Source organism: Sebastes fasciatus, chromosome 20 (genome assembly GCF_043250625.1).
Source record: "Sebastes fasciatus isolate fSebFas1 chromosome 20, fSebFas1.pri, whole genome shotgun sequence".
NCBI classification, from domain to species: Eukaryota; Metazoa; Chordata; class Actinopteri; order Perciformes; family Sebastidae; genus Sebastes; species Sebastes fasciatus.
In genome coordinates this window covers 19,585,600-19,610,389 of record NC_133814.1, presented here as the reverse complement: position 1 = coordinate 19,610,389, position 24,790 = coordinate 19,585,600, and the positions used below count along the sequence as shown (strand labels likewise).

At 38.7% G+C, this 24,790-nt stretch overlaps 1 protein-coding gene across 6 annotated transcripts in view; it reads right to left on the bottom strand.

Annotated features, from left to right (window-relative positions):
- Positions 1 to 7,379: 7,379 nt before the first annotated feature.
- The window catches only part of ptprea (protein tyrosine phosphatase receptor type Ea), a 72,670-nt gene continuing 55,259 nt past the window's right edge, over positions 7,380 to 24,790 (bottom strand). Inside the window, exons 4-22 of one of the 6 annotated variants that reach the window (XM_074619814.1) lie at positions 24,162 to 24,258; positions 23,614 to 23,687; positions 22,148 to 22,192; positions 21,172 to 21,308; positions 18,045 to 18,135; positions 16,815 to 16,891; positions 15,887 to 15,923; positions 15,692 to 15,789; positions 14,886 to 15,005; positions 13,872 to 14,035; positions 13,485 to 13,620; positions 13,172 to 13,321; positions 12,379 to 12,472; positions 12,038 to 12,114; positions 11,784 to 11,918; positions 11,417 to 11,542; positions 9,607 to 9,758; positions 9,339 to 9,474; positions 7,380 to 9,185 (exon numbers count right to left, since the gene is read on the bottom strand). In XM_074619814.1, the coding sequence (XP_074475915.1) occupies positions 9,111 to 9,185; positions 9,339 to 9,474; positions 9,607 to 9,758; positions 11,417 to 11,542; positions 11,784 to 11,918; positions 12,038 to 12,114; positions 12,379 to 12,472; positions 13,172 to 13,321; positions 13,485 to 13,620; positions 13,872 to 14,035; positions 14,886 to 15,005; positions 15,692 to 15,789; positions 15,887 to 15,923; positions 16,815 to 16,891; positions 18,045 to 18,135; positions 21,172 to 21,308; positions 22,148 to 22,192; positions 23,614 to 23,687; positions 24,162 to 24,258 (2,021 nt within the window). In that variant the 3' untranslated portion in view covers positions 7,380 to 9,110. Of the gene's footprint in view, positions 9,186 to 9,338; positions 9,475 to 9,606; positions 9,759 to 11,416; positions 11,543 to 11,783; positions 11,919 to 12,037; positions 12,115 to 12,378; positions 12,473 to 13,171; positions 13,322 to 13,484; positions 13,621 to 13,871; positions 14,036 to 14,885; positions 15,006 to 15,691; positions 15,790 to 15,886; positions 15,924 to 16,814; positions 16,892 to 18,044; positions 18,136 to 21,171; positions 21,309 to 22,147; positions 22,193 to 23,613; positions 23,688 to 23,824; positions 23,981 to 24,161; positions 24,259 to 24,790 lie in introns of those variants that run through there. The other 5 variants (XM_074619815.1, XM_074619818.1, XM_074619816.1 and 2 more) reach the window with 5 other exon arrangements.

Genomic DNA, 24,790 nt, shown 5'->3' with positions numbered 1-24,790 from the left:
ATCTAATGGTACCTCTAATAAGGAGGGAAACTGAGAGACAGACCGAAGAGGGAACTGAGAGGGTCTCCAGGCAATCCCTGTGACGTTTGTTAGGCCACATATTCAATCAGCAATAACTGAAACATGACAATCAATAAATCAAAGTTGTAATACTCTGGCCTCTCTCCCTGAATGGCGCCCAGAGGGCTTTTACTGGAGAGCAGTTTTTTTAATGGAATGCAACCATAACAACAATATTTCATGTTTAATGTCTTTTATTCATATATGCTGACCTCTTAAAAAGCCTGTACATTATTCAGTTTTATATATTGTCACTCTAATAATGGATGTCAACAAGCTGCATAGTCAGGGAATGTTCTACTTCCTGTTTTATTTTATTTACTGATGTTTTGTTGATGTTTTAAGCCGAATAGCCAGCATATATTAGAAAGCTGTCAGTTGGAAATGTAGCAACGACACAAGTGCTATCAGTCAACTTTGGTGGCTTTGGTCAAATGCTGTACATCAAACAATTTGTATTTCATTTAAAAACATGATGATAGATCCCCTCTGTTTAACAGAGGACAGTTAGTGGGGAATGTGGTTTCTTCGCAACACCATTTTCCCACTTAGAAATAGGAGGCAAACCTGACCACAGTTATTTAAAAATCACATCAAAGGTCATTTTCTGCAGTCGTTTAAGTGGTTCACTGTGGTTGAAGAAGTATTGATTCACTTTTACCGTACATGCTGCTTCGCAAGTCAGTCATGAATGACGATGTACTGCCCGAGCCCGGAAACAGCTGGGCAGGCCAGGGTTGTTCATAAAGCATCTTGGCTGCGACCGTGCATTTGTTTACTCCCTTTATGGCACATGCATCAAAAACACGTGCTGACTTTTTAAAATTCCACCCTTCTGGCCAGAGACAGCCGACTCTGCGGTGTCAGATTTCCGCCTCGCGGTCTGTATCATGATGTTGTTCATCAGTTTAACAAAGATGCAGAAGGCTCTCTCTAGGACTGCCAGTAAGCACTCTCATCATGTATTACCACTGGAGGTAGCCCTGTGGGTAGATTCACTCGGTATGGTTTAGTTTGTTTTAGTTGAGTGTTTCTGACTGAGCTGGTTTGCTAAAGATGGCACAGTACAGTTTGGGAATGTCTTGGTTCTCGATATATTACTGCAAGAATAACACCTGTGATAAAAACAAATAGCAACAACCTAAAGAATCAAACAATTAACAAATAAAAACTTGTCTTTCATACTAAAACAAATTGGATTGGTGGTGCACTTAACATCAACTGGCAAACTGTTGAATCTAACCGGACTAAACTATATATGTTGTAATGCAGCTGTGTCTCTTATGGGAGAAATAATTTGTGTTTTGTGATGTAGTTTGGAGCCCTGTTGTTAATTACTTTCTATGTGTTTTGATCCCGCCCTTTCAGTTTTTTATAATTATGTTCATATATCTTATTGTTTGTTTTTATTGGGCTTCATTAAAGCAGTTCCTTATCAACAATGTTGATAAGGCAATAAAATATTGAAGTTAAATAATCAGTAATTGTAGGCCTAAAACCAACTTCCGTTGTGTCCCCAAGCAACTAGTGATGGATGTTTTTCATTAGATTTTCATTCAAACTATAGCATAATCAGCTTGACGTCAATGCCTAATGAGTTTGCATTGATGCCCGTGTGGATTATGTTGTGGTTCACTTAATTCAAAACAGTTAATATTTTAGCTGTGGCCAACTTGATTTATCTGTAATTTGAAAGATGGAGAATTTTACATCTCCCATAGTAACTTTAAATTAGAAAACGGTGTGGTGTCCCACAGGGGTCAAGTTCGGGGCCCTCTACAGTTTAACTTGTATACTTCCTTTAGTCATAAAAAGTACAACATCCAATACCATAGTTGTACAACTCGCGCTTTTACATTGCATTGTCATCAAGGGATCTTAGTCCTACTAACCAGAAGTTGGTCAACATTATTTTTTATCATCTAAGGCACATTACAAAATAAATGTTTTTTATATTGAACACACCAAAAACATATTTATGCCTGTGCCACCAAACAAGACTGCAATTTCTGTGGCCTGCCCAACACATAACCAGTCGGTCCATCACTTTGATCTAATGCTAATTTGTTTTCTTCTTTTTTCTGATCGATAGCCGACCCTTGTTAACTGATCATTAACAGTCAACCAACAGGACTAGTGCCTTGCATACAGGGGTGCTGTGGTTGAAGTGCACAACAACCTGCCCAGCTACAACAATAACCTTATGCAAACAGGTTAAATCCATAATTTACAGCCAGCTGCAGTGTATGTGCAAAACAGACAACTGAGTCCCTAGTTCCTCCATCCGAGAGAGTTGTAGCTATGAACGTAGCAGTGCAATGTGTGTACAGTTTAGGCTATTTGCTGGTGAATAAATGCTACAACTCCTCAGGACCCAAGCCAAGTTCCCATGTTACCTGCTTATTAAAGTGAAGCGAGTTAGCCCTGAAGTTAGCGACGGCTTCGGCCCACGCTCACTTAAGGTGGGCTGACCTTTAAGGTGGACCAGCTATTCTCATTTTAGTGACAACCCACTCCAAGGAGAGCTCAGCTTTAAAAAACATTTTTTGTTTAATTTCTTTCAAGTTTTTAACTGATCAGTCAAAATTCTTATTGTCAGTTAATTAAATGGTTAATTACCCTACTTTGGTGATCCCCTAACTTTTCATCTAAGGCCACCAGCAGGTCCAAGTTTTCTCCTATTCAGTTAAATATTTCAGCATCTAAGTGGACTGGCACAAAATTCATTACAATGAACAGGGTTATTGTTGAGTAGATCCCAGATGCATGTTCCTGCGGGTGTAAATACTCACTTGCCCACCAAATCCACAGCTGAAAATAAGTCCCATCAAATTCACTATTACCTCCTGTTTGAGTAATATTTGCTAAAAACTACAGTGCCCAGCTGTTTTAAGAAATTAAGTTACTTTACTTTAAAAATTTAATATTTTTGATGTTTCTGCAGGAGTCAATGGACCTGTGGCTTAGAGCCACAAACAGGGTCGGGAAGTTGATGCACTGAGAAAAAGACTAATGCATTGTTGGTTTTGGTTTTTATTTGTTGACAATAACAAAAATTATGAAATATCACCAGGCTTATCCTTTAAGCGCATAAAAGTAAGCAGCCTCACAACATATTCCAAAAGTGACATGCATATTGGCTTTTAACTGTTCCCTTTCCATTGATGTTTTATTATTTTGGGTCCAAACCAAGCAGTTGGGTCCTCAGAGCTCCCATGAAAAAGAAGCTTGGAAAGCGTATTGGCCTGATAGAACAATGGAGGAATAGGATAACACTCGTAATGTGTTTTGTGGGCCATTGTGTCGTATTAACATCCCAGTAAGAGCTGCCTGATTGAATTATGGTGAGACTTAAAGTGTCTGTTGAGACTGTTTTAAGTGTAGCAAGACGCTGCACAGCGAAAGAGAGACCGGGAGAGAAAGAGATACTGAGGAAATACATTTAACAACAAGTCATTATGAAGCCAGTGACTCAGGGATATGAATCAGAGATGTGTAGTAGAGGACAGACAGACAGCCGGATGGACAGGATCTCCGGTTCATTCTTAGGATATTAATGGCACCATGTTCTACCCTGTGCCTGTCTCTTTTCATCAGCTACAACCACACTGAGGCAAGAGAAAAGAATGTGCTTACATGGTCAGGTTGAGATCTTAGAAACCACACTTTTGTAGCATACAAAATAAAAAAAAATTCAGACTTGTATGTTTTTTTTTCTTTACATTTTGCAGATTTGTTTTTTTTAGCCATGCTAGCAGCAAGGCTCCATGGATGGTACGGTTGGTTGGTCCATCTCTTTGGTCCAGACTGAGATATCTCAACAACCATTGGATGGATTGCTATGAAATATTGTACAGACATTCGTGGTTCCCAGAGCATGAATCCTACTGGCTTTGGTGATACTTTGCCTTTTCCTCTAGCACCACCAGGTTCTCTTTTAGTGTGTTTCAGTCAAATGTCTCGACAACTATTGGATGAATTGTTTTGAAATTTGGTACACACATTCATGTCCCCCACATGATGAATTGTAAAAACTTTGGTAATCCTCTGACTTTTCATGTAGCGCTATAATTGGGTCAAAATTTCAATCTTTCCAGTACTTTTTGATTTATGACCAAATAACTGCAAAACAATGACATTTCCATCAGCCTCAGCTGTGCTTTGTGTTTAGTGCTAATTTGCATATGTTTGCAGGCTAACAAGCAAAACTAAAATGGAAAACATGGTAGACATTGTGCCTGCTCAACATCGGCGTGTTATCATTGTCATTGTGAGCATATTAGCATGCCGACGTTAGCATTTAGCTCAAAGAACTGTTGTGCCTATAAGTACAGCCTCAAAGAGACGCTAGCATGGCTGTAGATCTTGTTATATCCGCAAAAGCAAACTTTTTGTGTCTTGTGTGTGGCAAGAGCAATGTTCTATTTGAGAAGCACTTTTGAAATGACTCTTGGTTGCTCAAAATTACACTCTTTCGAAATAATTGTGTTCTCATGCCTTACTGAGTGACTGGTTTATATGGAGAAAAGTGCGGGGATTGATTGATCTTTAAGAAATGTGTATGGAAGTGAAAAACTCTGGCTATTTAAAGCAATGTTTTGTTCTAAACTTCAAATATATTTTTCAGAATTTGTCAGTACTTTACATTACGTGTGTGGTTTTGGATACTTGTTATGTTCAGGAGATGGTGCAAGTAATGTGAGCATGTTTTGGAAAAAAGTGATGGAATAAGTGAATAGACTTTGTTTGACATAGGCTACACTTACCCACAGTGTAATCAGGAATTAGTTTCCAAAGCCACACATGAAAGCATTTCAGCAGAGGGGTCACAGCGAAGGCCACCACGCCAATGAATGGCCCATGTTCCATATTATATTAGAGAGAAAATGGGAAGCCTTGTGAATGACAAAATATAATTAGTTAGGGGTCAATCAAAATAACAGAATCAGTTAGGGTTAATACATAATTCATATGACCTCTTCACTCATGCTGACCTTTTTTGGGTTTCGGCCCCTCCCGCTGAGGAGTGTTACCATGGCGCCGGGTAACAGAGGAAATGGAAATTGTCAACAAAGAGGCTTTTTGTTACTAGGGTTTTTGTGCAAAATAAGAAACATGATTGTTTGGCAAAAATAGCTCAAATATACTCCTCCCTCTTATTGACTGGTGGCAATCACATGGCTACTTTTAGTTTATACATTATTTATTTGTTTTTGGAAGTAGGAGATACATTCTTTGTGTATTACATGTATCATGTGACACTCTGAAAGAGGAACTTTCTTGCCTTGTCTTGTAATGAAGTATTTGCCTTTGGTGCTTTTTGTTTTTGTTGCAAAGTCATGTTTGCAAAGCAGTTTCTCAATCATGTGAATGTACGTGGATGTGAAACTTTTCATTACAATAAGGAGATCTAGTGAGGCCATGTGACAGTTTCTGAAGTTGTGTTCTGAGAATCTTATTTACTTTTATGGTTCTGAATCACCGTTTCATCATGCTGACATGTAGGAGTTGTTGCATTATTCACCATCTACAGAGGAGCCTCAGCATTTGTCTTGCTTACATCATCCCACCGGTCTCAAGCTTTGATAGTCCGTATATATGGGCAGGATAGATTGAAATTACTTATCATGAAGTAGTATGATATCACAGAAACTTACATTGTATTATCGGTTGAATTTTCCCTTTTAATTAATAGCATTTCTCATCTACATATAGATTGAGGTGCACTGCCCCCTGTTGGCCTGAAGTATTACTTACACAGGTCAATAAATCTTTTTGATATGAGGTAATATTTTATGGGCAGAGTGTTGCAGACAGTCTTCAAGCAGAAGATGATACTAAAGTAATCTTCAATGGTGAATTTTCATTGAACAGAGTGGAAATGTGCAGACAGGAGTGATGGAGACTTGAAACACTGAACCCCTTTGTTACTGTGCATGTTTTGAATTAGTTTGAGGTTTTCAGTCAGTTTTTGAACCAAATCGCCTGTAGTTGTTGTGCATCCATTTTAATGTATTTTCTCTGTTCCTGCTGGTATTTAATCCCACATTTCCATACGTTCCTCTCTGGGTTACTTACTCACTATGGCTATCTCCACCATTGATGAATACACATGGCAAGAGAGATTTTAAAAAAGAAGCTGCTATCGGGGAATTTTGTACTAAAAAGACAAATTTAATGCACTTCATTTGGTTATGCTAATGCCTGATATTTATTTATGTTTGGATACATTTTTGCACAAAAAGAGGTAGAAGTTATAGTATAGTATGTTGAAAATAAATGTCATTAAAAAAAAGTTGTAGTATGTGTCAATTTTTTTGAAAAAAACATTCATAGTATAGTACGTTAACATTTTTGAAAAAAAAAGTCAAATTATAGTATGTCGTAAAGAACCTGTTAGAAATTCCATGAAAAAAAAGTCATAGTATAGTTTGTTGAAAAATGTAATACATAGTATAGTATCCATATATATATATCTTTTTTAAAAAGTCATTGTATGGTATGTCGAAAAAATTCCTGAAAAAAGTCATAGTATAGTATGTGGAATTTTTTTTTGAAAGAAAGTCATAGTATAGTATGTCGAAAAAACTTTTGAAAGAAAAGTCATAGTATAGTATGTTGAAAAATGTCATGAAAAAAAAGTCATACTATAGTATGTCAAAAAATGTTATGAAAAAAGTCTTAGTATAGTATGTCCAAAAAAAAAAAAAAAAAAAGTCATGGTATAGTATGTCAAAAAAAAAAAAAAAAAGTCATAGTATATATGTCGAAAGAATTCCTGAAAAAAAGTCATAGTATTGTATGTGGAAAAATTTCATGAAAAGTCATAGTATAGTATGTCGAAATTGTTCACGAGAAACAGTCATAATATAGTATGTCGAAAAATTTTAAGAAAAAAGTCATAGTATAGTATGTCGAAAAATTTCATGAAAAAAAATCATAGTATAGCATTTCCAAATTTTTTTATTTTTTTTTAAGTCATGGTATTGTATGTCGAAATTTTTAAAAAAGTCATAGTATAGTATGTCGAAAAATTCCATGAAGAAAAGTCATACTATAGTATGTCAAATTGTTTTTTGAAAAAAAGTCATAGTATAGGATGTCGAAAATGTCATGAAAAAAAAGTCACAATATAGTATGTTCAATTTTTTTTTTTTTTTTAAAGTCATGGTATAGTTTATCGAAAAGAGAAAAAAAAAGTCATAGTATGGTATGTCGAAAAATGTAATGAAAAAAAGTCATCGTACAATTTTTTCATGATGCTGTTTTTTGAAAACCCTAGCAAAGACATCTGAAGAAAACTTCCATTGACCCCCAAAGCCTTTTCAGATGAATTTAATATTGCAACTTGCATTTGAAAGACATTGAGAATCCAAAAATGGATAGACCACCCACAGAGAGCAAAGGCAAAGAGCTGTAGTCTAAACGGACTCAATATTCTGAAAACGAAAGGCATAAACAGAAAAGAAGCCATGGGAAAAAAAGACTTAGGTTGTTTTGTCAAGTCTCTTGTACTGCAACTCACAACTCCCACAGACAGACAGCACACAAAAATGACCAATCACTTTACAGTTCCTTGCTGCTCAGCCACTTTCACAATGTTAGCACTTTGTCATGTAGTATTTACATACAGCATTAACAAAATTACACATTTCATTGAGGATTAAAGCAGATCTGTGTCAAATTATTTCAAATGTTTGGTTTAATGTTGGAGTACCAGGTGGGTGGGGGTTTCTGCCGCAGAAGAATTGCACAGAAAAGCTGTTTCACATTCAGATGCTTTCCTATGAATTAAACTACCATTAAATAATTTTCTATGAAACATTCTGCTCTCTCATTTTGACCTATGAGAAAAAATGAACCCATGTACTCTACAAGATATAAAGTAACTGAATATTGATAGTATGGGGTGTTTTTTTGTTGCTCTGGCATTAAGCAGGCACTGAAGCACCACATGTGTGTATTGTGGTTTTTGCCATTACAGGACTCTTCTAATGTTACACTTTAAATACTTTTGTGTGTTAACTATGCATCTGACACAGGTTGTCATGAAATCCTACTGAATCTACTGCATTTAGCGGCCACACCTTTCAATAATCAGCCTTCACCTCAGGGTTGTTCTACTTTTCCATGTTTTAAAAAAGTACATATGGCACGGATTTGTGAAAAATCTATAATACAAATAAAGCAAACTTGAATATTGCAGGTTCTTGGCAAAAGGCTTAGTTATGTGCTTTTTAATGTGCAGTCATTTTAGCAAAATACTTTTTGCTGTCTACAGACAAAAGGCAGACTGTTACATCCATGTTAAATGCAGTTGCATACCACGTTTTTGAGGTACAAAACCAGTTTAATGGTATTTTATGACTGTGATACGTCTAACTGTGAAACTTCTGCCTGAATCCATATCGGAAATCAACCCGTGTCGTGATCTTGGCCTCCGTTGCATAACGTTATGTTCTCTGCATTATGGCTGAAGTGATTCATTCTTTTTCTGACAATATTTCCATTGGAAAGAGTATCACATTCGTGATGGGCATGTAGTTTCAATATCGCCTCTAATCTCAGATAGAAGTCATTAATAACTGAAATGATGTACTGTATGCTTACATTTAAAAAAAAAAAAAAAAAAAAAAATCTTAACATTCCCGTCGTGTTCTCCAAACTCAAGATTGGAATGTCATCGTCAATACATAAATACATTTACAATAACTACAACTTTTAAAAATATTACGTGGTCAATCCAAAATAACACTTAGATAAACATTTAAAGTACAGTATTATACAACAAAACTGAAATAAGAGACCAAGTTTGAAACACTTCATGACAAAATAATTATCATACATGATGTGAAATATACAATATTAATCTAACTTTTTTCATTTACAATTTTTCGTCCACTGACATACAGTATATTACAGCGAGGATGGAGTTAATGGAGGACAAGTGCATAGCAAAATAGATCATTTGACCAAGTTAACGAAACACATAAAACTGACAAACCGGCTTTAGAAAACAACATTAAAAACCATGTTTAAGGCAAATCTCGTCATTTAAAATTGGCATAGTCTGAGAAAATGTCGACAAAGTCTTGTACCACCCTGTAGCAGAAGTCATATTGTTCCTAAGTAATAAAGCATACAAAAAAAAAATAGATTAGATGGTCTGTAAAATTGGTTTCAGTCAAAATAAAGCAAGAAACAGGAGGAGATGAATATGAGATATATTACATTTTTGTAGCACTTATTATTTGGGATGCACTTGTGCTGATACTTACCACAGTTTGGACCATATGAGGCCTCTGCATGCGTAAACTCTTCACAGTTTGGAACACGTCCAGCAAGCCTTCTGCCTTGACTCGCTCCAAGATATTGCTCAGTGCAATGAACGTACCTGTTCGCCCTGCACCAGCACTGCAGCGCACAAACACAAAAACCAATTCAAGCATGAACAGTAGCTTAAATATACAAAAGTACTGTTTTAAGCTGTCATATGCAATACAAATATGATGATAACAATATAAAAAAATTATGTTTTGAGGCTACCTGCAGTGTACGACGATGGGATTGTTCCCGGACTGCTGCTGCTGTCTCTGCACTGAGGCGATGATGTCGATCATGCCTTTCCCCTCGGCTGGGATGCCGATCTCAGGCCAGCCGTGGAAGTGGAAGTGCCTGATCACCCTTGTTTGCTTCTCCTATGAAAGGAAATGAACAAGGCAGACGAGAGCTCATAATACCTCTCAAATCTGATTTATGGGCTGTATATGAAAGCATAATGGCAAGTGCAATGTCGGTGTAGGTTGAGTGTGCAGTAGATTAGTGGTGGACTGATGGGTGCTGCTCTTCCGGGAGGCAGGAATGTACTACTGAGCCTCTGAGAGGTGATGTGGGTCGAATTTAATTAGATGGGAGGCTCCCACTTGATAATCTTAAATACATCCTGCCCACCACATTTCCTCTGGCAGCCAAAAGAGTTTTATGTACTCCTCACATGAATATTTGCTCTGTTATAAGACAATTATGTTTGATCCTGCAGTGTTTCCCCTAGATGGAGTTGTAGCAGCGGTGGCGATACTCTTCCACTTAACATTTTATTGCATAGGGCGCCCTGCCTGTCTGTCGGCACCAGAAAGGCTCTTGAGGCCTAAGTAGGCTACATAACTACAGTACATTTGTGTACAGTAATGAGCAGGGGAAATGTCTGTCTGACCTACATATGAGGTGTCTTAACATTTAGGAAAATACTACTTTTATTGAATATAATAAATGAACTTGCATCACCACACTGTTGTATTATCAGACAGTGTTAATTTACTTGAATGTTATGACATTTTTCAGTGATGAAATAATAATCTCTGAGGGAATCTGTCTATTGTTTTCATCTTTTGTGCCTCATGGTTGCCCTCGCACATAAGGCCCGCCCTCAGGAGGAAGACAACAATCGGTTCATGAGGAACACGTGGAATACTGACAATCTTTGTACTCTGAGGTACGTCTACACTCGCACACACAGAGAGATGAGGAGAGGTATTATAAACTGCTTAGAGCTAGTGTTAGGAAGTTAAACAGGTCATAATTCCCTATTAATATCTATTTTATATTGCTGTGAAAACATCTCCCTCAAACAACTGTATTTATTCATGTTTCTCGCCAAAAATGACATTTTAGAAAATAACATTTGAACACATCATTATAATTTCCCTTCGCCCAAAAATATTTTTTACTGAATAGAGAACGCATCATAATGTAACTCGATAGAGTGATGTAGGGATGACATATTTGCTCCGAGAAGCTTCAAAATACTTTCGAATATTTCTCACCGAAGCTTTGAAGACCGAAACTACCTCACTGTATAAAGAGTAGTTAAAACCACTTCCCCATTGACCAGCTACAGCAGTGAAATGCTAAAAGAATATCTAATAATGTTATATATAATAATATATCACACACAGAAGTACTTTTACTTTAGATACTTAATTTTTTTTTGTGATGATACACTTGTACTTTTTAGTTAAATAAGATTTTGAATGCAGACCTTTTAAGTAATGGAGTATTTTTACATCGGCACTTTTGAGTAAATGATGCTAATTCTTCTTCCACCACTGGAAGTCAATACAAAGAATTAATTATGAGACAGATTTTAAATTGTTTTCTAAGTGATACTCAAAGTTAATGTTTAGTTGCATTTACGCAATTCAAAAACATTTCCGTAATCCCTTGGAGAAGAACAAATGCTCAATGGTATTACATCAGTAGAGCCAATAAAAGTCTTTTTTATCCTGACAGGCAAATGTAATGTGGCGTTAACTGCCTCAATAACAGCTGTGTGATAGTACAAGGTTAATTTGCTTACCGGGACAAAGGTGAGTACCAAGTCTCGTAGACTGAAGGTGTCGCACAAAGTGTCTCCCTTCAACTCTACTGTGTAATCTCCGTAGGTGACCGAGTCCTCTGCGGGCCAGTAATGGCAACATTTGTCCTGCAATAACAGACAAAAACAGAAATAAGTGTTTGTTTACTGCTGGCAATAAGTTAAACACAAACTTAATACATGGAATTTAAATATAACTAAGTAGTTTTGCCTCAAAATATGAAATACTGCAAAAACACAAACTGATTTAAAAGTACGGTTTAGTGAAAGAAGCAGGAAATTGGAGCATAGATGGTTTATGTTGCACTGCTGTAGTGGTTAATGTAGCCGTTAAACATATCTTGCTTACCTGCTCCCTCTCCTGGAGCTCAGTGAGCATGACAATGGAGTGACATTTCCATTCCCACACCATTCTCCAGAAGTCCTCCACTGTGTGTGTCAGAGGGCCCTGTGTGGCAATGAAGTAGTCCTTCTGTCTGTAGCCCTGAGTCAAAGCAAAACAAACACTTTCAGTTCCCAATAATTTGTGTTAGTAGAAACACCCATGAAATATTATAGATAGAAATGCAAGAAGGAAGTCATTGGGTGGTAAAATGTGCTTACATCTATAAAAGATGCATTGACGTAATCGGTGAACTCCTGACCTCTTCTCATGGAGAGAATGACTCTGTTGAAGTCATCTGAAATGGGAATACAACAGGAAACTCCTCAAAACCATTTGAAATGAAGCAGCTTATAAACATGTTCACAGAGCATCAAGTATACAAAGTGGCCCCGAGTGGCTCTCTGAGAAAAAATGCAACGCCGCAGAGCACAAGATTAGAAAAAAAACATGTTCAGATTCTAAACATAGTGACAGACAATCTAATCTGGAGGTCAAAATCTATCACGAGTTGATACATGGAATCTGTTTTGTTCTATGGGTTTCCTTCTTTCTTACGTACATGGAATAATTTGCAGAACTCTGTTCTTCTTCATGTTGGCAGGAAGGTTCCCCGTTCTCATGTTCTCCTTCATTATTCGCATGTTGGTCAGTTTCTGGGTGAAAAATCAAGCAAACAAAGTGTTACAAACCTGCAAATGTTCACTATCCTTTTGCTGAAATAGGGAAATAAAACAAGTAACAACATTATTATTATCACACAATTAGTATTTACTGGATCACTGTACAGATAATGGCAGAATGGGAAGGACATAACACAACAAATGTAGTAGTGAGAAGTAGATCGGTACTCGGTATCGGTCGATACCCAAAGACCAGGTATCGCTATCGGGCCTGAAAAACTCAGATCATTACATCCCTAATTAAAATAGCAGCAAATAACTATTAGCTATGTAAAGATATAGAGGAGTAATGTCTACCGGAGCAGAGAATGAAATCGCTCTCCCTCTGTGTGTGTTGTAATGTGAGCTTCTCCGTGCTTTGTCAACCCCACGTGCCTTTAAGTGCATGTGAGCGTGCCCCACTGGTAGCTCACGACTGACAGCGCCGTTGCAGAAGCGTAGCACCCACCCTCCGGTTAACATTGTTAGCTACAAGCCGCTGGCTCAGCCGTCATCATGTTGAGAGCCGTGCAAAGGCAATAGAAATGCTCCCAATCTCGCATTTAGCACCTCTAAACAGTTGTCTAGTATTGATTTTTCTATCATCATTGGGAATTAATCAAGAGTAGTAACAGACTTGATTGTATTAAATGTGATCTTTTGTGGGTCAGAATGTGAAATAATATGTCTTACCTTAAACTCTTCCTCCAGGCCGACCCGGTCACCGGTTACAAAGGTGTTGTGCAGTTTGTGCAGATGTCCTTCCAGAGACGACACGTCCAGCTCCGTGTCTCCATAGAGGTAGTATTCAAGCAGGGCCTGGTAGACGAATGAGTACTGCATCTGGGGGGAGAATACACACAAACAGATGAACACACACTACGCATATGCTCATTTAAAACTACACAGATGATTGAGGAGAGGATAATTCACTCATTAACTTTCGAGTACTAGCGTAGTGTGTGGCTTGATAAACAAGAGGGAACTTGTCCCGTCTCAAACTCACATCTGTCTGAATGAGCTGTGAGCGCTGCTCTCGTATCTTAGCGACAATCCCAAACACATCAACTTTCTGCTCCGCGGGAATCATGTCGATCATGGCATCTATTACGATGAAGGTTCCCGTCCTCCCAACACCGGCGCTGCAGAGACACAAAACAAACCACAATCCTCAGCTGACACTCGCATGTTAACAGACAACAGCAGTGAAACAAAGGGACATCTGTGCCGTTTCCAGACGTAGCTGACAGCTTGTTTTCCAGCGGATATTTAACTCCATAGAAACAAATTGGATAATTAAAACCACTTAAAAGTTATGACCGGGCAAAAGCATGCAGATCCAAGTAAACAACACAATAATAAACAATGATGCATTAGCTCAGCGCTCTGGTACCTGCAGTGCACCACAATAGGCCCAGAGAAGGGTGGATTGACCACCTTGACCTTTTTGAGGAACTTGAGCATGCCGATGGGGGAAAAGGGAACTCCAAAGTCGGGCCAGCTGGTGAAGTGGAGCTGGGTGACCAGCCTGGGAGTCTTAGCAGCATCGCTGGCTTGCTACATAGACACACAAACACAGATGACAGTGTTAGCAACCCCTGCATAACAAGATTAAACGCACAACAGGCCGAGCCTGGCCCCGGGGTAATCTTTCATAATAGTCCCTGATGAAACAGAGATTAATCAAAATTAGCAACAGCTTTTATTTAATGATCTGGATACATTATTTGTACCCTAGAGCAAGATTTTTTTCTTTTTAAAGTTATTCAGAAATTCATAGCTACTAAGAATTTAGAAACACCACCCATGTTCCTGTTAAAGGGATCGTTTGTGTGTTTTGAAGTGGGGTTGTATGAGGTATTTATCCATAGTCAGTGTATTACCTACAGTACTTTACCGTGCGCTACTCATTGTTTACAGTCCGATTAGCAATTTGAGATGCAAGACCACACGGACTGTTTACCTGCATTCAAGCAAAGCCTGCTCGAACGTGATTGGTCAATACTACTCAGACTACAAACAGAAACCAGAAAGCTTCTGATATGGAAATCTTGTCCCGTTGCCTTCAGATTCTACATGTGAATGCAGAATCTGTTTATAGAGATTAGCACATAAGCAAAGCAATGAACTGCTGTGGACGGGGGCAGCAGCCAAACATATTTTAGCCACCTAAAAAAAAAGTGTCTAAAATACGTTTTACTGCCGGCACCATCCACAGCACTGTATTGCTTTGCTCCGGTGTCTGTACTCCTGTGGGGGCGTGCTGGCCGTAATCTACTGTAAGTAATACACTGACTATGTATTAAGTACCTCATACGACCCCTCCTCAAAACACCCAAACTATCCCTTTAAAGTACAATTTCTATAAAGCGCAGTAATTATCACCCGAGCACTGCTTTAAACTTACATATTGTATGCAGAACTTGCGTATGGTGTAGTCCACAAGGACAGTGAAGTCTTCTACTGCCACCCTCACGTTCCCATAGGTCCAACATCCCTGATCTGGCCAGTACTGGTGGCACTTGTCCTGGGGAGAGATGACAGCCGCGAGTCAATATTAAACACCTACTGCATAAAAGAGTAGTTCTTCTGGAACGTATTCAAGGACTTTCCTTTCAAGAAACTATAATAGCTTGATGCAAATGCATGACTTCACAAAGGCGAGCTTTAATAGCCAATCAGTCCAGATTAGCATAAGTGAGAGGGGAGGAACTACTCAATATAAGACTTTGCTGAGTGATTATGATACCGCCATAGAGGACTTTATTACGCATTATGTAGCCATCGATTTCAAACGGTCCACATGCTGATTTAAATCTTCGCCAGTTCTCTCCTTATTGATCTTTTTAGCCTCCCTCCTTGTTCAGTGAGGGAGTTCTGGTTCACATGGTTCACAATAAAGACTGAGCAATTATAGCAGGAAAAAAACAGATGTCAGAGGGGAGATTACAGGTGTGAAATGAATAGTTTAAATTAAACTCCATGCTATCACCTTTGACCGTGACTAATGAAATCTATTTGAAGCACATTGCTATTCAAATCTTTTAGTGATGCTTCATTAATCCCTACTGACTTTTTGCTTGCCTCCTTCACAGGAAAGTCAAAGCAGAGATTTGGCTGGAGAGGAAGCCCTGCAGCTCGTAGGAAGGCCTCATCTTGTTCAGCAGTGGAGCTGAGACACATTTAAGAAATAAACAAGGACAAATCACTCACTTCTTTCCTTTCTTTGAGATTTGTCAGCATGACAACAGTCGCTACTTTCTGCTCCCATATCATCCTCCAGAAATCTGCTACGGTGTCTTCTTTTGGACCTGTGAGACAAAAACGTTCAATGATTACAATAATACATGATTTATAATAAAGGTAAACATGATTATGCATGTAATTTCTAAGTGTACTATATCTTACCTTGTGCTGCTATGAATTTGTTCTTTTCCGTGTAACCCTGTTGGAAACAAATATTAAGTTTATTAAGAATTTTAATATAAAGCTCCAGAACGGCTACTAATGGACCGTGTGGTGAGATTGTCTCTTTGACTGCTGTTTCCAAAGTCAAGAATGAAATAACTTTCAAACTTCATTTTACAACATGGGAAAGAAGTCCTTATAGGTACAGTGTGTAGGATTTAGCGGCATCTAGTGGTGTGGTTGCAGATTGCAACCGACAAAATAGAGTGCAAAACTGTGGTAATGCCGTTGGCCTCGCTCAGAGGCCATCTTTACCGTAATAACACAATTTAAGAGAAACGGAAGTCAGACGTGACTACTGCCGGCTGGCAGTACCACGGTTTTGCACTCTGCAGCTAACGTTACCACAGTTTCACAAGCGTGTTGGAGAACTATGGTGGTAAAACATGAAAGGCTCTCTCTAGAGTCGTTTGTTTTTTCTGTTCTGTAGAAACATGGCGCTGCAACACGGCAGACTCCGTGAAGAGGATCCGCTCCCTATGTAGATATGAAGGGCTCATTCTGAGCTAACAAAAATACAATTCTTAGTTTCATGTGATTATACACTAATGAAAACATAGTTATGAATATAATATTCCATATCAAAATGTTACACGCTGTTCCTTTAAATGCTCAGAAAAAGGGACATTTTTAATTCCACTACAACTGGGCAAAACTTCACCTGCTGATTGTGTGATACGACAGAATAAATACTAACGGACCCTGCGGTGAGATTGTTTCAAACCAAACAATATTAAGCTGATTTATGAAATTCATTCATAAGAAATTAGGGCAATAATTGTTATTTTGCTACAGCTGGTGTTTGCCATCTTATAAATGAATGTACCATGTTCAGCAGAATGATGAAAATAAAAGAAACATAACTCACATCAATGTATGAAGCATTCACATAGTCTGAACAGGGATTTCCATCCAGCTGAGTCAACACCACTCTGGAATGATCATCTGTTGGGAGAAGATACCATCGGAAAGTTTAGAGGGTTCCAGCGGAAAAACAATACACAGAGTATGTAACCTTACTCTGATTAAACACTATTACAGCGCACGCACAGTATCACAGAGAGCATTAAAGGAATAGTTTTGTGTGAAATACACTTATTCGCTTTCTTGCCAAGAGTTAGACAAGAAAATTGATACCACTCTCATGTCTGAACGGGAAATATGAAGTTACATCCCCCATAAACACTGGAAATATTTGGGAACATGAGTCTCCGCTGGCAAAGAAATTGTGCGGCAACGATTAATCGATTAGGTGTCAACTATTAAATTAATCAGCAACTATTTTGATAATGGATTAAATCAGTTTGAGTAATTTTTTAAGCAAAAAAAATAAAAATTTTCTGATTCCAGCTTCTTAAATGTGAATATTTTCTGGTTTCTTTACTCCTCTATGACAGTAAACTGAATATCTTTGAGTTGTGGACAAAACAAGACATTTGAGGACGTCATCTTGAGCAACACGTTTTTGGGAAACACTGATTTTCTGACATTTTATAGACCAAACAACTAATCGATTAATCAAGAAAATGATCAGCAGATTAATCGACAATGAAAATAATCGTTAGTTGCAGCACTACAAACAAATAGTCACACACATAATTAGCCGTTTTACGGGCTGTAATTTCTTTTGTACAGCTTTTTTGTAACAACTAAGATATAACATGATAATAATTAGTGAGCTTTAGAGGTGCTGGTAGGCGGATTTTGTTAGCTAACAAGCGAGCCGTTACCAGTTTTTATGCTACTCTAACTGGCCTCTGGCACCAGCCACATATTCACTGTACAGATGGGAGAATGGTATCAATCTTTTCATCTAAGCCTTTAAAGGATCACAATGCATTGGCAAAGAAAAAAAAAGTATGCAATGAATTATTAATGAGTCAGTGATGAGTGATAGGAACCGCGACTGTATAAAGGAATGGTGAGGAAACTCTCAGGACTGAGGTGTTTCTCTGTGAATGAATATGTGAGCTGTTGGGAAGGATCTACTGTTTCTCAACTGTAAAAAAAAAAAGACACGTGTGCACACACAGGCAGGAAACTGTGAGCTCTGGGTGTGAGTCGAAAGATAAATCTACAGAACAGAAAGTAAACTCACAAGGAAGGATGTTGGGGTATCTGTTCTTCTCCTTGTTGTCGTCTTTGTTGGCCTCCTCATACGTCCCGCGGGCATTACCCCCTGGCAAGGACTGCAAAGCAAAATAACATTTAAATTCCACACAACCATACAGGAAAACTGACTTTATGTATGCTTTGTTCGGCCTTGATGTAGGCACTTCCTCTGCTACCTACAGCAAACAGTCCTCCATTAAAAGCTGAGAACTTCAACTTCCTCTGTCTGCGCTGACAAACTGTCTGAATAAATCATCACATTTGTATGTGTTACATGAAACCGTGAATCACACACTTCATTTGAGTCAGATCCCCAATTATAGCCATAAAATACCCAAGAGGGTATTTTTCATGCGTGTGCGGTTGTATGTGTACAGTATGTGTCATGGACAATGTGACACATATAACTCCAGTAGTTTTCCTCGATAAAGAAAATACACTCACAAGTCTGAGTCTTCTGCCTTCTCATGAACACACAGCTTATCGCAGCTTGTTGTGGGAAAACCCTTTAAAACCAATTTTAGATATTTTGTTGCTGCAGTTGAAGGCAGAAAATACCCTTTTATTAAAGGGTAACTTCTGTATTTTTCAACCTGGACCCTATTTTCACATGTTTTTACGTCTAAGTGACTAATGGGGACAACTATTTTTGAAATCATCTGATGCGATGGTTGTACTGTAAAGGAGAGAAGGTGTCGTATGCTGTACAAATTGTAAAGCCCCCTGAGACAAATTTGCTTTTACGTCCACTAATAGTGCTTGTTTTTGCCCCCGACAGGCTCAGATTGTTATTATAAGTGTCTGACATCATTATGGAAAGGACACTTCAGAGAAATAAAACATTTTCTTTACCTTTCGCGTGATCCAGTCTGTTTGTTATTGTGTCATGTGACTTGTTGCCGGAAGACAATGGTGGAAACCCGAGAGTTGGAGAGAGGAGTGCCGGTGTTGGCAGAGTTTGTTGTGTTGGATTACAGAAAGCGTACCTCAGTGTTATCTCAAAGATTTTCAATGTCATGGCTGAATATTTAGATGATTTCGACAATGTGGACGCAACGCAAGATTTCACAATGAGACTTCTCCAAGCGAGACACACAATAACAAACAGACCGGATTAAGCAGAAGGTAAAGAAAACATTTAATTTCTCTGTAGAGTCCTTTCTATAATGCTGTCAGACACTTATAATAACAATCAGAGCCTGTCCGTGGCAAAAACAAGCACTTTTAGTGGACGTATTGTCGGTGAGGAATTGCCTGTATTATTACATTACAGCCCGTTTAGTGGCTGCTGTCTGCAGCGTTCTCCCTCAAGACTGGACCAATTTCAGAAATGTTTGTCCCTATAAGTCACTTAGATGCAAAAATATGGGAAAATAGGGTCCAGATTGAAAAGTGCAGTTACACTTAAGCAAACAAAACCTGCTTTCGACATTTTGGAGACACAAAGTTACATAATATTAATGATAATTTGTGTATTTTATTGTTTACAGTAAAAGTTAAAATGTTTGCGTGGTTAAATAGAGCTTTAAAAAGTACAATACAGATGTGGCCATTGCGTAGTATCCAGTGGTGGAAGACGTGTTCAGATCCTAAGTACTAATACCACACTGTTAAAATACTCCACTACAAGTAAAAGTCCTGCATTCAAAACCTTACTTAAGTAAAATTATGTAAGTATTATCAGCAAAATGTAGTAAACATATCAAAATATGTAGCAAAATGTTCCCTGTCATTGATTAACTATCATATATATCTGATTATTACTGCTACATTAATGCGTATGTTGCATTTTACTGCTGTAGATGTTTTCATGAGCTCAGAAAAACAGCTGTTTTCGGCTTGGTAATAATGTTTTTTTTTTTTTTTCAGCTGATCCATCTGGTTTTTAAATAGTTTATTTAGCTTAAGTTGTAGGATAATTTTCTCAACCAATAAAGGAACACAAACCCCCCCAAAAATAGAATCACCACATCTGGAGATACATGGTTTTCACTGTACAGGAAGTAAGTAGTAACTTAAGCTGTCAGACAAATGTAATGGAGCGACACCTGTGACCGTTAAGTCAACGAAAGTCAGCGTAGGGCTCGCGCTTGTGCTCGCTCTACATAGACATGAACGAGCATCGCTCAAAACAGTGAGGCGACACACGTCAGCTAAAACCACAATATCACTCTATATTTCAGCTCCTTGGCAGTAATGTTAGCTGACCAGACGAAGGTCTCTCCATGAATCAATGCTGATCCTAGTGTTGGCAGGTAGGTAGACACCGGCACCCGGCACCCTGGTGATTTATACGTGTAAGAAGTTACAAACAGTCCCTTTAATTCTAAGGAAAGAAAACTGAATAATTCGCCCCTCTGGCGTAAACTTGTGTGAATCTCTAGCATAAACTAATATTCATATTTTTTTTTATTCATTTTTTGCCCCAGCTTGAGTATTTCTTCCAGTTAGCTCTCTCCAATTCTCTCTCCTTCTCTCACTCACTAAAGGTCCTTTCAGTCACAATGTGACAACGTCTCCACTGCGCTCTGTAACCCGTTATTTCCAATGGCTTTGCTTTTCTCTTTGGGCGCTGCACGCTGTGATATGCGCTGAACCCAGTTATGAACACAGCTCAAATATGAGCTCAAACTGAGCTGTGTCGCGAGCAGCGACAGCACTCTTCCGACGGGAGACAACCTTTGGTGTAGCTCTATTGTTGTCCGGGTGGAAACAGTAGGGATTATACATAAAAAAGTGTGAAAATGTGCCATAAATCAGGAGAAATATGGGAGAATTGTGACCACGGGAGAGAGCATTGAAAAACGGGAATCTCCCGAGAAAATCTGGAGGGTTGGCAAGTATGTGTATACTATATTTCTAGTGTTGATATGTATATTTACTGTGTATTTACTGTTCCTGTACATTGCCTGAATAACCGGCTGTTGTAACACAAGAATTTCCCAATTGGGGATCAATAAAGTCCATCCATCCATCCATCCATGGACTCAGTGCTTTGACCCAAGACGCCTGATGTAAACACTACTTCCAGCTTTCTGTACAGAATACAGAAGACTCTGCATCATGACCACCTGTTACACTAACCCTCCAGGCAGAGAAGAGGGGATACTTACGTTGTACTCCTCCCTGAAGAGCTTGCCATCGTCGGCTGAGCGGAGCCTGTACTCCTCCTCGAGGTGCTCCACCGGGATGGGGAAGTAGGTCTTAGAGGCTGAAGGGGATCTGGGCAGAAGGACCACCGTCTGTTGCTCTGTGGGGAGAACAGTCAGTGGGTTTATCATCCCTGCTGGACTCAAGTATTTGTTGTGTTAAAGAAAATAACAGATTTAACTTAGGGAATTATGACCGGCTGCAAGGAATGAATTCTAAAACAGGATTGGGTTTAATTAGACCAGCGGTTCCCAACCAGATGTACCCATAAAGCCCCGTCTGATGACACGACACCAACTGTTATTTAACACTATTAATTATATTAAAGTGGCTTTTGTTTTAATTTTTACTACTACCACAAGGATGTTTCAACCATTTCTTCATTTCTTTTAGCTAAAAATGTCAACCATGTATCTATTATTATTGTTAGCTCACTGTCTCTGTTCGCTTGTTAGCTTTCATACAGTCTCAGTACGTAGCGTTCAGGTGTTACAGCTGACTCAATATATTTTAAATCAAATCATAATTTCTACTTTGCCGTAGTACCCCTGGTTGGGAATCACAGAATTAGACAATAAGCTTATCGAACTACTCCGCAAGGATTTTTATTAACAGCTTATCAAAAGACCAAAAGTGATTACCAAACTGATTTCAAATCTTATGACATGTTGGTGGCGTGTGTTTTCCAACACCTCAATAATTTAAAAAAGGAGTGTGAGTATTCGATGATCACCAAACATCAACAGGTGTTAGAGAACCAAAAGGACCCCAGGGAGAAGCCATTTACAGCACCCTGTAGGCAGGTTTGTGAATGAAAACCTCTAAAACCCGACTTAGCATTCGGTTAGCGCTCACAATTTGAAAAATGTAGGTTGAAAAAGTACTGAGAAGAGTGTTAGTAATATCAGGCTCCTCATACCGCCACCCTGTATACCTGACCTGGTGGCACAGTGGTGTATAACGACTCAGTACTGTATCCAAACTCTAAAACACAACACATATCAAGTCAGAGTCATAATGGCAAAACAATACATTAAAATCATTTTCACAACATAATGTTCACAAGACAGGATGCACGACGCCCACATATGACACTTCTGCTTTCAGTTTTATCAGTTACAAAAAATAACATGTAAATTTCACAATTTAACTTTATATTTATATATTAGGGCTGTCAAAGTTAATGCAATAATAACGCAAATTTGTTTTAATGCCACTAATTTCTTTAACTCATTAACACAACCCGAAAGCTATTCAATCTTTCGGAGGTTGTAGCGGGACCTCTGACCTCAAGATATGTGAATGTAAATGGGTTCTATGGGTACCCACGAGTCTCCCCTTTACAGATATGTCCACTTTATGATAATCACATGCAGTTTTGGGCAAGTCATAGTCAAGTCAGCACACTGACACACTGACAGCTGAGTTTGCCATGTTATGATTTGAACATATGTTTTTATGCTAAATGCAGTACCTGTGAGGGTTTCTGGACAATATTTGTCATTGTTTTGTGTCGTTAATTGATTTCCAATAATAAATATATACATACATTTGCATAAAGCAGCATATTTGCCCACTCCCATGTTGATAAGAGTATTAAATACTTGACAAATCTCCCTTTAAGGTACATTTGAATAGATATTATCTATCTTAATCGATTGACAGCCCTAATTTGTATACATTATATGTGTATAATACTATACTTTAATGCTTTCCCAGCACAGCAAACTCTTAAAGTGAAAATGAAACATTACATCACTCTTCTATGTAAGAGTTGACCATGTGTCATGTTTGAACTCACAGTAATTAGCAGCTCAGCTAATCCCTTCTTATTTGCTCAGTGTTTGTTGCAGCTATGTCTGGGTGTGCTGCGTGTTTTCCAGCCATATATCACCGTTGCATTCCTATCTGCAAGAATACAACCTGCTCTGTACTTTCTATTGTAATGTCAGATAAGAGTGATACTTCCTAAAGAACACTCGCAGCTCCTCAAGACGTGTTGTTTCCTGTGAAGCCCCGTGGCTGTTTGCGTACTTCACACATATCAGCTATATTTAAATGATGCAGCTCAAAGCTACACCACTAATGGTGTGTATTAATTTTACATGCAGTGTCAAGACGCTACAAAAGGTGGTGATAATAATACTGTGCTGTTCTTCACATTAACCACAGGAAGTACCCAGCCACAATGCAGTGGTGGGACAACGAGCACATACAGTTATAAATATAAAGCTGATGCCTCTTTCACACGTCCTTCTGTCCGTCTTAACCTCTTTCTTTGCCTCATGTGTCTCTAAGTCTTCTTTACGTTCTCACGATATGCTTCTTTTGACAGCCCGTCGCTCTCACAATCGACAATCTGTCTCGCGGTTTCTCACAATGTGTACAATTTACAACAACGTTACCTTGTTCCTCCAGGATGCCATTTGGTATCTTCTTGTCGACTGTGGTGACGACTGCTTTTCTCTGGTTTTTTAACCTGCCAGATAAAAACAATACAAAAAATTAGAACATTTAATGATGCCATGATAAAATAAGTTCATTTTTTTTAAATTAGAGCTACAAAAATACTTAAGATCTCCTAAATGATCTGAACAAAAAGCCTATCCATCCTACCATCTGAAACTGAGGCTATTCTTTCTCATTAGCTGATGTCTTGGAGCAACGGCGCTCTAGTCCGAAAGTGGTGCAGAATTAGTTCTTTGCTCTCTTCTGTTGCCCGTCAAGGTCCACAGTCACAGCCTGCTCTCTTCTCACTAAGCACGAGAGGGAGTCACCTAGCAGCACTTCCTGACGGGGCTCCGCCTCAATGACTAAAGGAGGAAGTGTTTGTCACCCTGAGCTCTGCCCCCTGAGCCTGGCTCACAGCCAGTCAGCGAGAGAGAGAGAGGGAGAGGGGGTGGGTGAGGTGAGGTGAGGTGGGTGAGTCCTTGCAGGGGGTGGGAGACTTTACCTGAGGAAGTACCAGGCTAGCAGCGCGATGATGAGCAGCAGCAGGGACAGGACCAGCACGGTGGGGAGGATGTGCTGGCTGGGGGATGTAACGCCTGCTGAGGAAGAAGGAGAGGCAGAACCGGGGGGTCAGGGAGCACCGCCAACAAAGAGGCAGGAAGAGGGAGCAAGGCCGACCGTATATATGTGCTGTACTGTATGTTTGTGTGCTGCATTCATGTGTTTGTTTGAGCCATGTGTAAATTGTAGGGCTGTCAAAGTTAACGCGATAGTGACGCGTTAATGCAAATTTGTTTTAACGCCACTAGTTTCTTTAACGCATTAACGCAACTTGTGATTTTTAGGTTGTGGTGGGCTCAGTTTTAAAGCTACTGGTATCATATGGAACTAGAAAAAACCGAAGGAATCCCTTGGTACCAACCATGTCATACTAGCTTTTCACAAAGGAGGCTAAATAACGCTCCAAACTTATGCTAAATTTTGGCGAGGAAAATAAATATTTAAATAATAATTAAACGTACGTTTAATTATTCTATTAACTGCCTTATAACAAGAAATATTTCTACTTCCTGAACTGATTTGACTTTATATTTATATACTAGGGCTGTCAAAGTTAACGCAATAACGCAA